At 38.3% G+C, this 13,332-nt stretch overlaps 3 protein-coding genes across 6 annotated transcripts; 1 reads left to right on the top strand and 2 right to left on the bottom strand.

Annotated features, from left to right (window-relative positions):
- Positions 1–47: 47 nt before the first annotated feature.
- Positions 48–1,461, bottom strand: LOC111811727 (serine/threonine-protein kinase WAG1-like). Its single transcript, XM_023698747.1, has one exon. It carries the CDS (start codon positions 1,426–1,428, stop codon positions 76–78), a length of 1,353 nt encoding a protein of 450 aa, XP_023554515.1. The 5' UTR covers positions 1,429–1,461; the 3' UTR covers positions 48–75.
- Positions 1,462–3,932: 2,471 nt separating this feature from the next.
- LOC111778642 (kinesin-like protein KIN-14Q) lies at positions 3,933–9,415 on the bottom strand. Of its 4 annotated transcripts, XM_023658822.1 has the most exons (17): positions 9,174–9,415; positions 8,297–8,892; positions 8,026–8,191; positions 7,862–7,929; positions 7,566–7,776; positions 7,411–7,487; positions 7,234–7,333; positions 7,026–7,124; positions 6,758–6,934; positions 6,398–6,683; positions 6,164–6,325; positions 5,854–6,069; positions 5,730–5,767; positions 5,312–5,475; positions 5,098–5,223; positions 4,855–5,023; positions 3,933–4,734 (listed from the first exon to the last, which is right to left on the bottom strand). In XM_023658822.1, exons 1-17 carry the CDS (start codon positions 9,208–9,210, stop codon positions 4,121–4,123), a joined length of 3,306 nt encoding a protein of 1,101 aa, XP_023514590.1. In that variant the 5' UTR covers positions 9,211–9,415; the 3' UTR covers positions 3,933–4,120. The 4 variants fall into 4 exon arrangements, with proteins under 4 accessions (XP_023514590.1, XP_023514385.1, XP_023514521.1 ...); XM_023658617.1 differs by having other exon boundaries at positions 3,933–5,023; XM_023658753.1 differs by having other exon boundaries at positions 3,933–5,023; positions 7,417–7,487.
- A 1,933-nt stretch (positions 9,416–11,348) lies between these two features.
- Positions 11,349–12,863, top strand: LOC111789502 (CASP-like protein 2A1). Its single transcript, XM_023670218.1, has 3 exons — positions 11,349–11,626; positions 12,240–12,357; positions 12,436–12,863. Exons 1-3 carry the CDS (start codon positions 11,406–11,408, stop codon positions 12,712–12,714), a joined length of 618 nt encoding a protein of 205 aa, XP_023525986.1. The 5' UTR covers positions 11,349–11,405; the 3' UTR covers positions 12,715–12,863.
- The last annotated feature ends 469 nt before the right edge of the window (positions 12,864–13,332 follow it).

The following is a 13,332-nucleotide window of genomic DNA, read 5'->3' as shown; positions in this document are numbered from 1 at the left end:
GAAAATGTTTTTTTTTTTTTTTTTTGGGTATAAATATACAAAAATAAAACAAAAGTATTGAATTTTTTCCCATTTTTAAGCCATTTTATTTTTGGCGTTAAATCTGTAATGATTGGTATTGGAATTGGTATTGGTATTACTGGAATTTCCGTTTTTAATTAAATAGTTACTGAGCTTTCTCCAGTTCCACCAGCCCCGACGCCGCGTGCGGTGGTTGACGTCACCCACGTGTGATCTGGCTTTTCTCATCAATCCGTACACCTCCGGCGGTCGATACATCCGGATTAACGCCCATTTTATACCTTTGAAGAATGGATGCCGTTTGATCTCCGTCGCCCCTTTCCCGGATCCCAACCGTCTCGCCGGATCTTTCACCAGTAGTCTCTCTATCAGATCCCTTGCCTCTGCTATACCTTCCTCTTCCTCCATCGCCGCCCTGAACTTCACCCCTTCTGTAGACGCTATGTTTCTAAGCGTACCCTCCTTGTTCACTCCCTTAAACGGCGTCGTTCCGTGTAGCAGCTCGTAAATGAACACCCCAAACGCCCACCAGTCGACGGCGTTTCCGTGACCACCGCCGGTTATCAACTCAGGCGCCAAATACTCATGAGTTCCTACACATGACTTGGAAAAGGCCGTCGTCGGCTCCGCCACGAACTCCCCGACAATCTCCTCCGCCGCGGTCCTCCTCCCAAAGCAGGAGGCAGTACCCTGTGGTCCCGGCTGTGTCGACGTGTGAAAAGTGGGGACAACGTCAGACTTAAAGCACAAATCGAAATCAGTGAGCATGACGTGGCCATCCTCACGCAAAAGAACGTTCTCAGGCTTGAGATCCCGGTACACAATCCCAAGCGCGTGAAGATACTCAAGCGCCACCAGAACCTCAGCGACGAAGAATCTCGCCGCCGAAACGGAGAGGCGGTTTCCAGGCTGTTTGCGGAGGAGAGAGTGGAGGTCACCGGCTGGGCAATAGTCAATAAGGAGGCACGTGTAGTGAGAGACGTCGAGACGCGCGTAGAGAGTAGGGAGAAAAGGGTTGTCGAGCAAAGCGAGAATCTCGGATTCCGTTTGAACCTGCAAAAGCTTCTTGTTACTTAAAGCGTCTCTGTCAACGACCTTAAGGGCGAAATTGGCGTGATCGTTGTCTCTCAAATGGCAGAGGAAAACCCGGCCGAGGTTGCCAGTGCCGAGGTGTTTGATGAGTTTCAGGTGGCGGAGGTGGAGGTGGCCATCGGAGGAAAGAGTAGTGGCAGCTTTGATGGCGGACCAGTGTGGGTCGGAGTGGCGGTGGGGACGGAGGTTAAGGGTGGAGGAGCCGCGGGATTCATTAAAGCTGAGAGTTAAGCTGCTCCGAGCGAGGCTGCTGCGAGCGGTGGAGGTGGAGATGGTGCTGGTGAAGCTGAAGTCGAGATCTGAATCGTCCTCCATTGGTGATAGGTTTAGATTCTGGAGAAGGGGCTGTTTCAGTTTTATATATCGCTGAGGGAGGAGATTCTGGAGAAGGGGCTGTTTCAGTTTTATATATCGCTGAGGGAGGGGACACAGGAAGACGAGTGGAAGGCGTGGGGTCTCTGACGCCATTAAACAACCTGTTTGGTTGACCCAATTGGAAACGGAGAGAGAAACAAGACCGGAGCTATTTTGACTCTTCACAATGAAGAGAGTATTCATTAATTATAAACCCATGATCATTAGTAGGGGACGTGAGAACAAAATCTTACACTGATTTAGATTTAAAGTAATTCTAGATATATAAGTAAAAACAATTATCTATTTGATTTGAGGTCGTTGTATCGAACCAAAAGCGACAAATAACCTCGACGAGACTCAACCATATCCAAACATACTAAACAATTAAATTAAAAAAATATTTATTTCCTTAAAATAAAATAAAATAAAATAAACAAAGGATCGGGATTGGGAGAGTGGCTTTTAATGACAATAACCTCTGTATTGGGGTTTGTGACAATAAATTCAAATAATTATTTTAATATTTTTTCTTAAATTATTATTATTTTCTTCAAGATAAGATTAGGCGTTTTTTCAAACAATAACACGCTCCCATTTAATTCGCAAGCCTGATTATTTATTTTTATTATTCATATAAGTTAATATTTTCAATATAAAATTCATTAAATTAAATAAATTTGAATTATTTGTGAGTAATAATAAAAAGAAAAATCTAGTGTTTGAATCTTAGTTGGAAATTAAAATAAAGTTTCAAATATATAAATAAATAAATAAAATCGGATGAAAATAGAAAGCAAGTAATGGGTCCATGTGATGGGCCAACACAACTACTTGATAGGGGCCCACGTGGAAATGAGCAGGATGCTGTCTGCCACGTGGTCAACACCGGCCCTACATTGTCGCCTTTTACCTTCACTTCTATAATTCAATTATTTATTTTAATTACTTATAACCTTTCACAATTTTTTTTTTTAAATTTTATTTTGTTTTTCACAGGTCCTTATGTTATTGTATTTTTCTAATTTTAAGTAATTCTGTAACCATAGTATTTAGTAAATTAATATTAAATTATATATTTTTAAAAATAAATGTATCACGACAAACAAGACTTCTCCTCATGTTAGATGGTCGTTAAAACACATCGAAGATTTGAGCACGTTAGGTATACTTTGACTATATCTTTAGGGCACATTTGAAAACACCCGGGACCAAAACATCTTGTATGCGCCTCGACCGAGTGATATATTTTAAATATAAAAAACAAAAAACAAGAAATATTTGTCCATAAACGTTTACGAATTAAAATAAAGCGTTTTGAAAATACACATTAAAACTTTAAAATAAGAAGAAATTATAGCAGGGAGTCACATGGCAAAGTCACGTGCCATGGGAGCTTGACATGTGTGTGGTTCATGGTCCTGACTCCCACCAAATTAGCAAACTACATCTAATAAGTCAAAGTTAATATTATACAAAATAATAATAATAATAATAATAAAATCAATTATGTATAATATGAATATAATTTCTTTTATTAATTTCATATAGTTATGAAAACATTAATATATATTTAAAATAATAATAATTAGGTGCATGCATGTAACGAAATATGAATGAATGTTTTAAAGCATAAGGAAAGGGTATAGCTGACATTTCCGGCCTGAATATTTATTGATTTCTCATCCATCATCAACTCTTATTGTTATAAATTATTAATAATTGGATCATAACTTAATAATGGATTTAAATCAAACTATATTGTATATTTAAATCAAACCACATTTAATATTCTCTAACAAAATTATATCATACTACATTTAGTATATGGATGGGTATATAGGTAGAGAGAGACTTTGATATTAATTATTTTAATGAATATGTTATATCAACATGAGTTTTGTAGTTGACCCGTTATTCGGTTATTGGTTGTGTTTATAGATTAATTTCAACGTTTGTAACGTGGATTGTCCATACTAAAATTTAATTCTCTTGGTGGCTTTGACATTTTCTTGCATCCCTTACAATATGACCATGTTATCTATTTGTCTTGAAGATTATCTCCACAAACCAACTTGAGTCATCTTAAAATATTTCTTACTTTCTAGGCAAATTTCAACGAGATAACTCAACATGGAATTACTTCACGTTAGTCAAGTACACTAACTATGAGTATTTCTTAACCATAATTTTGCATCTTGAGAACTCTATTCTCGAATGTGGACTTTCGAGAATAAATATAGAATCTCGACAGGTTCTACTACGAAAAACTCCTCAGTAAACAAGTCTGATACTCTTTTTTATGCAATAAAGCCCAACAATTGCTTAATGAATGCATCTATGGCGAAAGGCCGAGTGAATGTAGTTCCTTTAGTTTGCTAAAGCTCTTCGTCCTTTTAAAAGTTGATGTCATCTAATCAATATTGTAGTTCTTCCTAAATCAACGCTTCCCAGCAAGTGAATTACATGTACTAATGATAAACAACAGATAAGAATTCCTTCCTTTTTTCTGATGAAATACATGAGAAAATCAAAGGGAATGATGAATCATATGCACACACACATACAGAGGGTATAGTATATGAGAAGAACTCAATGATCTCTACAACTCTAAAATGCAAAACAAACAACGAAAAGCCATTGTTTTTCCTCATTAAATAACAGTTCTCCCTACTGCTGTTCCAATATTCCAACCCCTCTCCTTTTCCTTCTTACTTTGAGTTTCTTTTGCAACTCCTCTTCTCCCATTGCCTCCTCCTCCTAACAACAACACCCTGTGCGCCGCTGCCATCCGTCCCCGACTTCCGATCGACACCCTCACTTTCTCCAACCCCAGATTGATACCACCTCTTCTCACCTGTTGCTGCACTGGAGACTTCATTTGTTGTACCTTCTTCTTTTGAAGGCTTCGTCTCAACATGTTGCTCAACTTCTTACCTCCATACTTTCTCTCTTTAGGACTCTCGCATTGTGCCGCCGCCTGTTCAGCCAAGTTACTGTCCTCTGATCCATCGCCTTTCTCTATCTTCTCAACTTGATATGATGGTGGCAATGGCAGCATTGGTGATGGGAGATGAGTTGAGCTCGGTATGCTTGGTAGAGGAGTTAGGGAGATTCTCCTAGGAGCGAGGGCCATCGGTACACGTCGAGCTGCCATTGGGCAAATAGAGGCTCTTCCTGTCCTCCTTGTTGGCACAAGAGATTGCTCAGCCATCTCTGGGTTGTTTTCCTTCTCTGTGGAATCAGGGTACTTGATGGCACTATCCACTGAAGGAAAGGGAAATGACGGTTTGGAGCCGTTGTTCTCAGTTAGTGGGCGAGTGAGATTTATTTGCTTCTTTCCTAGTATGCTGTTATATGATGATCCATGGAGAATTTTTTGACTACCTAATGGTCGACTCGCAGCAAGTTGTGGCCTCGCCGGTGCAGACTTGTGGTCTTCTGATTCAGTTTTCATATGCTGCTGCTGCTGCTGTATCTGCTCTGTTACTATGGCATCAACATGTTGACGTGCTAGCTTTCTTTCAACAAGAAGTTGAGCTTCAAGTTCTTTGACCTGTGATACCCACACAAAAATCAGCACAAACAATGTGGGTTCTTAATGGTTTTTGTAATACAAAATTCATTTACCTTATCCTGTAGATTTTTGTTTTTCTGATCTTTTTCCTTCATCTTCAAGTCTAATCCATGCATTGTTTCTTCCATCTTTCTGATCTGCAGATCTTTACTCTTCATATCCAGCTTTGTTTTCTCAGCCTAACACAAGCAATGAGTGAAGAACCAGATTGAGATTATCATAGAAAAACACAGAAGATTGCATCTGTTAAAGGGAGGCACTTGTTACCATCTGTTTGCATTTGTGGAATTCAGACATATCAAGTTGTCTCTTAGCAGGACCCAACTCAATTCCTCTTACTCTGCTCGCAAAGTTTAATGAGCAAAGAGTCTCATTCAAGTCATTTTCATTGGGACTGATCTGTACAAACATGAGTGTCTTTGAATCTCCCCCTAAAAATACAAGTTCCATTTATCAGTAAAGCAACATAAACACATAAGCAATGTGTACATGTAACAGCCCAATCCCAAGCCCACCGCTAGCAGATATTGTCCTTTTTCGGCTTACCCTCAAATTTTTAAAACGCATCTGTTAGAGAGAGATTTCCACACCCGTAGTATAAGGAATGCTTTGTTCCCCTCTCCAACCAATGTGGGATCTTACAGTAAATAAGTAAATACATAATCTAGAGGAGAAAGTACAATACCTAGTGAATCTTGAAGCAAATGAGTGAGCTTGGAGTTTCTGACAAAGGAAGACGGTGTGTAGTGGTTATTTGTAGCGTCATGGGATAATATTATAACAGCAAAAGTAGCTCAAATCTTACTTACCTAAAAGGAACATGAGGGCTTTTTGTGGCGAGAGCGGATATAACATCACCAAGTGCAGAAAGAGATCTATTAATATTTTGTGTTTCCTTGAGTCGTTCTCCCTGTACTTCTACTTTAGCAATCCGTTCGCTACCTGCCAAGTCCACCAACCAGAGTTTGCTACTTGTGCATTCCCCATTTAGCAAATTCTCCCCCTTCACCATCACACAGTGTATGCTGTTTGATATGCAATAACCAAAATCACCCATTAATATACAGCAAGATCACATCCTTTTCATCAGTTAACCGAATGTAAAATAGAGAGACAGACCAGTGGGATCGGCTGCTGTGCTCATTACAATTGGTTGAACCAACAGCTCTTGCATTGCTGCCAGTTTGTAAAACTTCCCAAACTTCACTCATGTTGTCGACAGGTGCCTCTACCATGCCAGGAACATGATGTATTCCTTCACTGATTTGTCTTACTTCGAGCCTGAAATAAGCTCAAGCACAATGAGTCAATAACTGCATGAGTCACTTAGAGGAAATGACTAACCATCATTACCTTTTTGAACCATTTCCTGACTGAGATGCTGAGACTAGCAAGTCCCGTATTTGCTCATTATACACTTCCAAGACACTAACAGATACTTTGTATCGATGTAGCTTCTGGCGCTCCTTCGTTAAGCGAAACAGCTCCTCAAGAATCCTATAATTGACTCCACGAGCTCCCTCAGTGCCCTCCATTGTAAAAGTTTTTCCAGTCCCGGTTTGGCCATATGCAAATATACAAACATTGTAACCATCTAGAACTGAAGCCGCAAATGGCGCAGTATCTTCAAACACATCTCCTACAAATTCAGGTACACAAATAATCAATATATTGTTTCACTGTGATCATTTGCATTATACTTTCATTCTTTACCTTGATTTGCCTGAGGACCAAATACAGAATCAAACTTAAAGATTCTTCTGGGAGCCCCATTTGACTTAACAATCAACTCGCCATCTTTGGCCGACTCAAAATCAACAACCATTGAAGCTCCAGAACCAATCTCTTCTGTATTTAAAGGCCTACACCTACAAAAGACCCTAATGTTTCCTGTGAAGAGCATGACATCACTAACCACTTTCAGTTTCTCAAACTTGGGTCAATCTTTTGAAACAAGAACACTACAGAAAAGCTAGCTGACCTTTCAACTCCAACATCTTATTGTAGAGTTCTTTCCGTTCCTTAGCTCCTTCAACAAATTTAGTCTTCAGGGTTTCTTGCAAATCTAATTGCTGTTTAACTATAAAAAGCAGAGGGGAAAAACAAGTGGACTCAGATAATTAATTAGCAATGTATTCATAGAATTAACGTTACGTAGATTCTTGTAAAAAGTTGGTGTGCTAGCTTACATGCTGTCTGAATTTTAGAAGTCATTTCATTCATATCCACAAAGCAGTTCTTGAATGCCAATGCCTCCTCTGATAATTTGATGTTTTCTATTTTCATGATCTGAGATATGAAACTTCTCAATAATCCAATCTGATTTTTCGTGAACGTTTATATGTTGAATGTTTACTTTTACATACCTTTACTTTTCTGGTAAGGTCTCTCAACGAAGAAAACCATTTGCCCTTCTCTTTCACCTGTCCCTCAATGGCAAAAGCTGCAAAGGGAAACCCATCAAAGGATCATCAAATAAATAGTGAAATAGCTAGAAGCTACAGAAGTCAGTGTCTATTACCAAGAGATCCAACATGCATTGACTTGCGCATGAGCTCGTTTTGCAGCTCATTTAAAGACTTCCAAGCTTCTTGACATTCTCTACTCTTTTGATTGTTTTCCTTTCTAAGTTCCTCCATGTTCTTCCTTGCTGCTGCTAGCTCATTCTTCATGAGCTCAAGATCCTTTTGCAGCACTAGGTACTTCTCTTTTACTATCAAGTCATCACTATCCTACAAAACATGATTGAAATAATTTTATATAAGGCTCACAACAAATTTTAATCCTAAGTTTAATCAAATTTATTAGAAGGCCTACTTTGGACATCTCCCCGTTGGATAGTTGAGATGATCCCATATCTTCGAGCAATTCAACCTCTTTTCTATCTGTGATGAGAATTGTCCATTGCCACAAGATGATAAAGACTAAATCTTGAACAAGATGAACCAATAGAAAGAAAAAAAAATGCTTGGTTTACTCACTTGAAGGGAGATCTTTCCTCACAGAAATACCACAAACAATTGGCCTACCCATCTGTCCTTCAAATCTAATGCTTAAATCTTTTACATCGACAGAAGTTTTGAGGTCAGATATAATGAGAGGCTTGTTCCCACCGACACGAGCATATATATCCAGGCCAGAAACAACCTACAACCAAACCAACAACATATCTATCGAGATTTCTTAAGATTAGGAACAAAAAAATCAATAGATGTTGTGCAGGTGATTGGGCAATGAGATGTAGATTCTTACATTCTGGTCTTGCAAATAGACATCAAACACCCTCATACCAGGTGGGCCATTGGTAAATACAATTTCAGCAAAATGCAGGTCAACAACATAATTCCCAGGTTCTAATGATGAGAAATTGTAACAAAAATCCCCAAAACGAGCGGTTTGATACAGAGGATGCTCAATTTCATCAGACCTAATGGTATCACCACCCTTATACCAATTGTCTTCCACATAGTTTATCCCATCCATATCCACAGCATCACTTGGAGCACCTGCATTGACACTTATAGCTTGAAGGAGTTCTTCAGATTTCAGAGAACTGGTAGCTGGAGAAGGAGCCAACTCAAAGGAAGATTCTGGAGATAGTTCTTGCTCATATGTTTCACACAAATTGGAAAATCTAACAGATGGGGTTATCTGGTTATGGCTAACCTCAACACCCGTAAAGCTATTTTCGAAGGAAAGCTCTACGGGAGATTCCATAAGTTTACAACACTTAATATCCAAGATTTCTGGTGAATCACAGTAGTTATTGACTGGAATATCGGGAGAACCAGCAGAGATACCTAGATCAAGAGAAGCCGAGGTAAATTCCGGCATGGATTTCCCTGCAACTTACAATGATTAAAGATTAGTCCAAAAAACACAGAAGAAAATTAGGGTTTTCATCATCACTTCAACTAAATGAAAATTGGGTCATAAAATAAAACAGCGCATCAAAACAGTACAAATCAAAGAAACCTCTGAATTCACGGACATCAGTAAAGAACCCAGTAACCCACCACTAAATTTCCAATCAATCACATTACCTCAGTTATAACAAGCCAATTTCATCTTAAGAGCACCAGATAAACAGCAAGAAAAAGATCAAAACAAAAGAATCGAACAGTAATACCTTCACCAGGGATGGAACAGGAATCTTGATCATGCATTGCCACCAAACTCTTTGAAATGGGAAACAGGGGAAAAAACAGGGCAATAGAAGAAGGGGAGGAGGAGATTCAAATGGCAGAGGCGGTAAGTAATGGAAATTCCTAAAAGAAGCAATAATCAGAGTCTGTAAAGAGAATGAAAAAGGAGAAAAGAAATGTTAGTGCTCTCAAATTTCTCAAACTTTTTTTTTGGAACAGAGAGAGATGCCGATGATTTTGGTTAAAGAGAGGGAAATTTTGCGTTACTCTTTACAGAATGTTAGTCGACCGNTTTTTTTTTTTTTTTTTTTTTTTTTTTTTTTTTTTTTTAATTTTGAAATTTGAAATTTGTACCCTTCCAAAATTTTATTTAATATTTAAAAGAAAATAGCAGGAATTTGAAATTTGTTAAACCGGGCAGTGCGGGCACGGGCAAATCACACACCGTTATTTTATTTTTAATTTCTGTATTTTCCTTTTGTGGACGAACAAAATTAAATACTCTAACAAATTATGATGTTTTTATTTTGTTTCCTTATTAATATATATATATCAATTTATATTCTTAAATTTTAAAAAATAATAATTTCATTAATGTCTAATTTTTTCTAAATTTATCAATTAAATTAAAAAACATTAGTTTACTCAAATAAAAACTTATAATTATATAAATTAAAATAATAAAAACCTTTGCACTCATATAAACCTTTCAAGTTTTTTATATACGTGGTCCAGAAGATCCCCTAGACTCCCCTTCTCGAAAATTTATACATCGAATATTAAATAAATAAACAACTCTAAATCTTAGGATTTAGGTTTATTCTATCTCTCGAGCATAAGTTCATATTCATATTTATAAACCTAATTTGAATAGAGATTGTCCAACAACTTTAAATATTAGGATTTAGGTTTATGCATCTCTCGAACACAATTATAGGTTCAGAGAGGGATTGAGACACACACCAATTTATTAGGCACGATGGAGAAATTTCACATGTTGAATCAATCTCAATACTAAATTTTCCGACACCTATTTTTATTCTAATAGAACTAAATTAATTTTTTTGTGAAATAAAATTATTTTTATGATTTAGTGGAAAATATATATTAATTATGGGGGAATAATGATAAATTTAATTGCAACAACTTTTTATAGCTTTATGAAACACACTAACTCAAATTAAAGTTAGATAATGAATAATCGTAACAATATAAATAAAGTTTGGATTTTTTTTAAAAAGACATTAAATTTAAACCACACAACTCCAACCTAGGGTTGGGGTTGGGTCTATTCATAGTTAATTTCACACGACTCACAAATCCACCTCTTGGAGATTCAGTGTCTTGGCATACGGCTCGGTGTTTGTCTCTGAAACCATTTGTAACAGTCTAAGGCCACCACTAGCCTATATTGTCAGCATTGTCAGCTTTAGCCCATTACGTATCACTGTCAGCCTCACATTTTTAAAACGCGTGTAAGGAGAAATTTTCACACCCTTATAAGGAGAGGCTCAACATTCTCGTTGGAACACAACCCAGTGTCTGGTTCTTGTACTATTTGTAACAGCTCAAGGTTGCCGCTAGCAAATATTGTGTACACGATTTTAAAACATGTCTATTAGGGATAGGTTTCCACACCGAATGCTTCGTTCCATTCTCCAACCGACGTGCGATGTCACCAATCTTAAGAATATGATAGTAAAATTTGCTTAAAAGAAATAAAAGTTAACTCAATGATAAGAAACTGAAAGATAATTAGGTAACGTAGTCGTATCAATGACACGGCCATTACGTGTTGAATCCAAATTCTAAATCCCGTTTCAAAACCAGACAGCCAAATCTCGGGTACCTACGATTCCAAATTTAAATAATGGATCCTATTATAGACAAGAATGCGATATATAGCTGAAGTAGAAGTAGTGATATATTACCAACTTTTGGTTCCTGTAATTGAATGAACAGTGTAGAAACGTGTACACATAATTGGGTTCACACATACACATCTTGAGGATAAAAATTCACATAGAAATGCGTGTGGTCTCAATTCATTTCCCATTAATAGCGATTCAGGAAAGCTAAGCAAGCTCCTTCAATGCTACCTCCCACTGCAACTCAACCACCACCATTAATGGACCATAAATCAACCGCAGATGATGAGCCTTATAATTGGACCAACCACATTACAAACCCAAACCCTCACCTTCCAATCTCTCCATATGGACGACAAATACAGCACTAATGGTGGAGCTGCTGCGGCGGCGGCCAGCTCGTCGGCTGTTGTCGATGAAACCCTTAGCAGTAGTGGCATGCGGGTGGCGGACACGTTGCTCCGCCTTGCGTCGATGGGGCTCTGCGTGGCGGCGCTTATTGTGATGCTCAAGAACTCCCAGACCGATGACTATGGCTCTGTTGCTTACTCCGACCTTGGAGCTTTCAAGTATGGAAACCCCTTTTCGTCATTTTTTTAATCTATGGAGTTTTCTTTGTCTTTTTTCTATGAAATTTTGTCGGATCTCAAATGGGTTTTTGAAAATTTTGGTTAATGATGTGGTTTTTAGCTCGCACGTACCCTTAAAATGGACAATATTATATTAATCTCGGGAGGTCTATTATATCTAACTAGTAGTATCAGAGTAATGTCTGTTATAGAATTTCCGAGTATTTGAAGAGATAAATTGTTGCTAGCCTTAAAGATGTAGGTTTTGTTAGATTACTAATATGCTCTCGAGAAAAGGAGTTGGTTTAGATGATACTAAAACTCTCCACAATCGTATGATATTGTCGACTTTGATCATAAGCTCTCATAGCTTTACTTTGGGCTTCCCGAAAGGTCTCGTACCAATGGAGATAGTATTCCTCACTTATAAACTCATGATCTTCCACTAAATTAATCAATGTGTGACTCACCCCCAATAATTGACATCTCATGTCAGTAAATTCTTTATAAGGGCGTAGAAATCTCTCATACTAATTGTGTTTTATAAATTTGGAGAGAAAAGAGAATAATATTTGGTAGTGGTGGATTTAATAACGTTGGTAAGTAAATGTAGGTTTTTGGTGCATGTTAATGGAATATGTGCTGGGTACTCGTTCCTGTCGGCGGTGGTGGCGGCCATGTCTCGACCTTCTACCATGTCTAAGGCTTGGACTCTGTTCTTCCTAGATCAGGTTGGGTTGGGTTGTGTTCATTAGATAATAATTAAGATGAATCAAATGTAATCGATTGTTTACCTCGCATCTCCATAGCTGCTGACCTACATAACCCTGGCGGCGGGGACGGTGTCGACGGAGGTGCTGTACTTAGCCTACAATGGGGACACTGAAATAACATGGAGTGCGGCCTGTGGGTCGTTTGGGAAGTTCTGCAGCAAAGCCACGGCCTCGGTGGTGATCACCTTCGTTGTGGTTGCTTTCTATGCTTTCATTTCCATTCTGTCTTCTTACAAGCTGTTCGGTAGATACAGTGCTCCCATGCCGGATCCCTCCAAGCAACTTGAGATCTCTGCCTTCTCTGGGCGATGCTGAATTGTTTTCATACACTCATTGGTTTTAATGAATCATTTGTGAAGAGTGTGTCATGAACGATTGTATAAACTGTTTGTGCAAAAGCAAAACTTTTGTGGTTGTGTACTCAAGTTTAATAATTATAAACCCTTTGGTTTGGATGTTTTATTTGTTTATTGTCCATGATTTCATTTTTCCAAAATGAAAGGTACTTCGTTGTTGAGGCGACCTATTACGTATTGTCATCAGTCTAACGGTGTTAAAACGCGTCTGTTAGGAAGAGGGAGAGGTATCCACACGGGATGCTTCGTTTCCCTCTATGTATGATCTCACTATCCACCCCCCTTGAAGGCCCAACATCTTCAAGGCCCAACATCTTCATTGACACACTATTTGGTGTTTGGCTCTGATATCATTACATCGTTCTCCTCTATGTATGATTTCACAATCCACCCCCTTGGAGGCCCAACATCTTCACCCAACATCTTCACTGGCACACTGCTTGGTGTCTGGCTCTGATATCGCAGATATTGTCCGCTTTGGCTCGTTACATATCGCCGTCCCATCTCACGGTTTTAAAATGCATGTTAGGGAGAGGTTTTCATACCCTTATTGATAAGAAATGTTTAGTTTCCTTCT

Source organism: Cucurbita pepo, chromosome LG01 (genome assembly GCF_002806865.2).
Source record: "Cucurbita pepo subsp. pepo cultivar mu-cu-16 chromosome LG01, ASM280686v2, whole genome shotgun sequence".
Lineage (NCBI taxonomy): Eukaryota > Viridiplantae > Streptophyta > Magnoliopsida > Cucurbitales > Cucurbitaceae > Cucurbita > Cucurbita pepo.
This window is presented reverse-complemented; position numbering and strand designations above follow the sequence as displayed.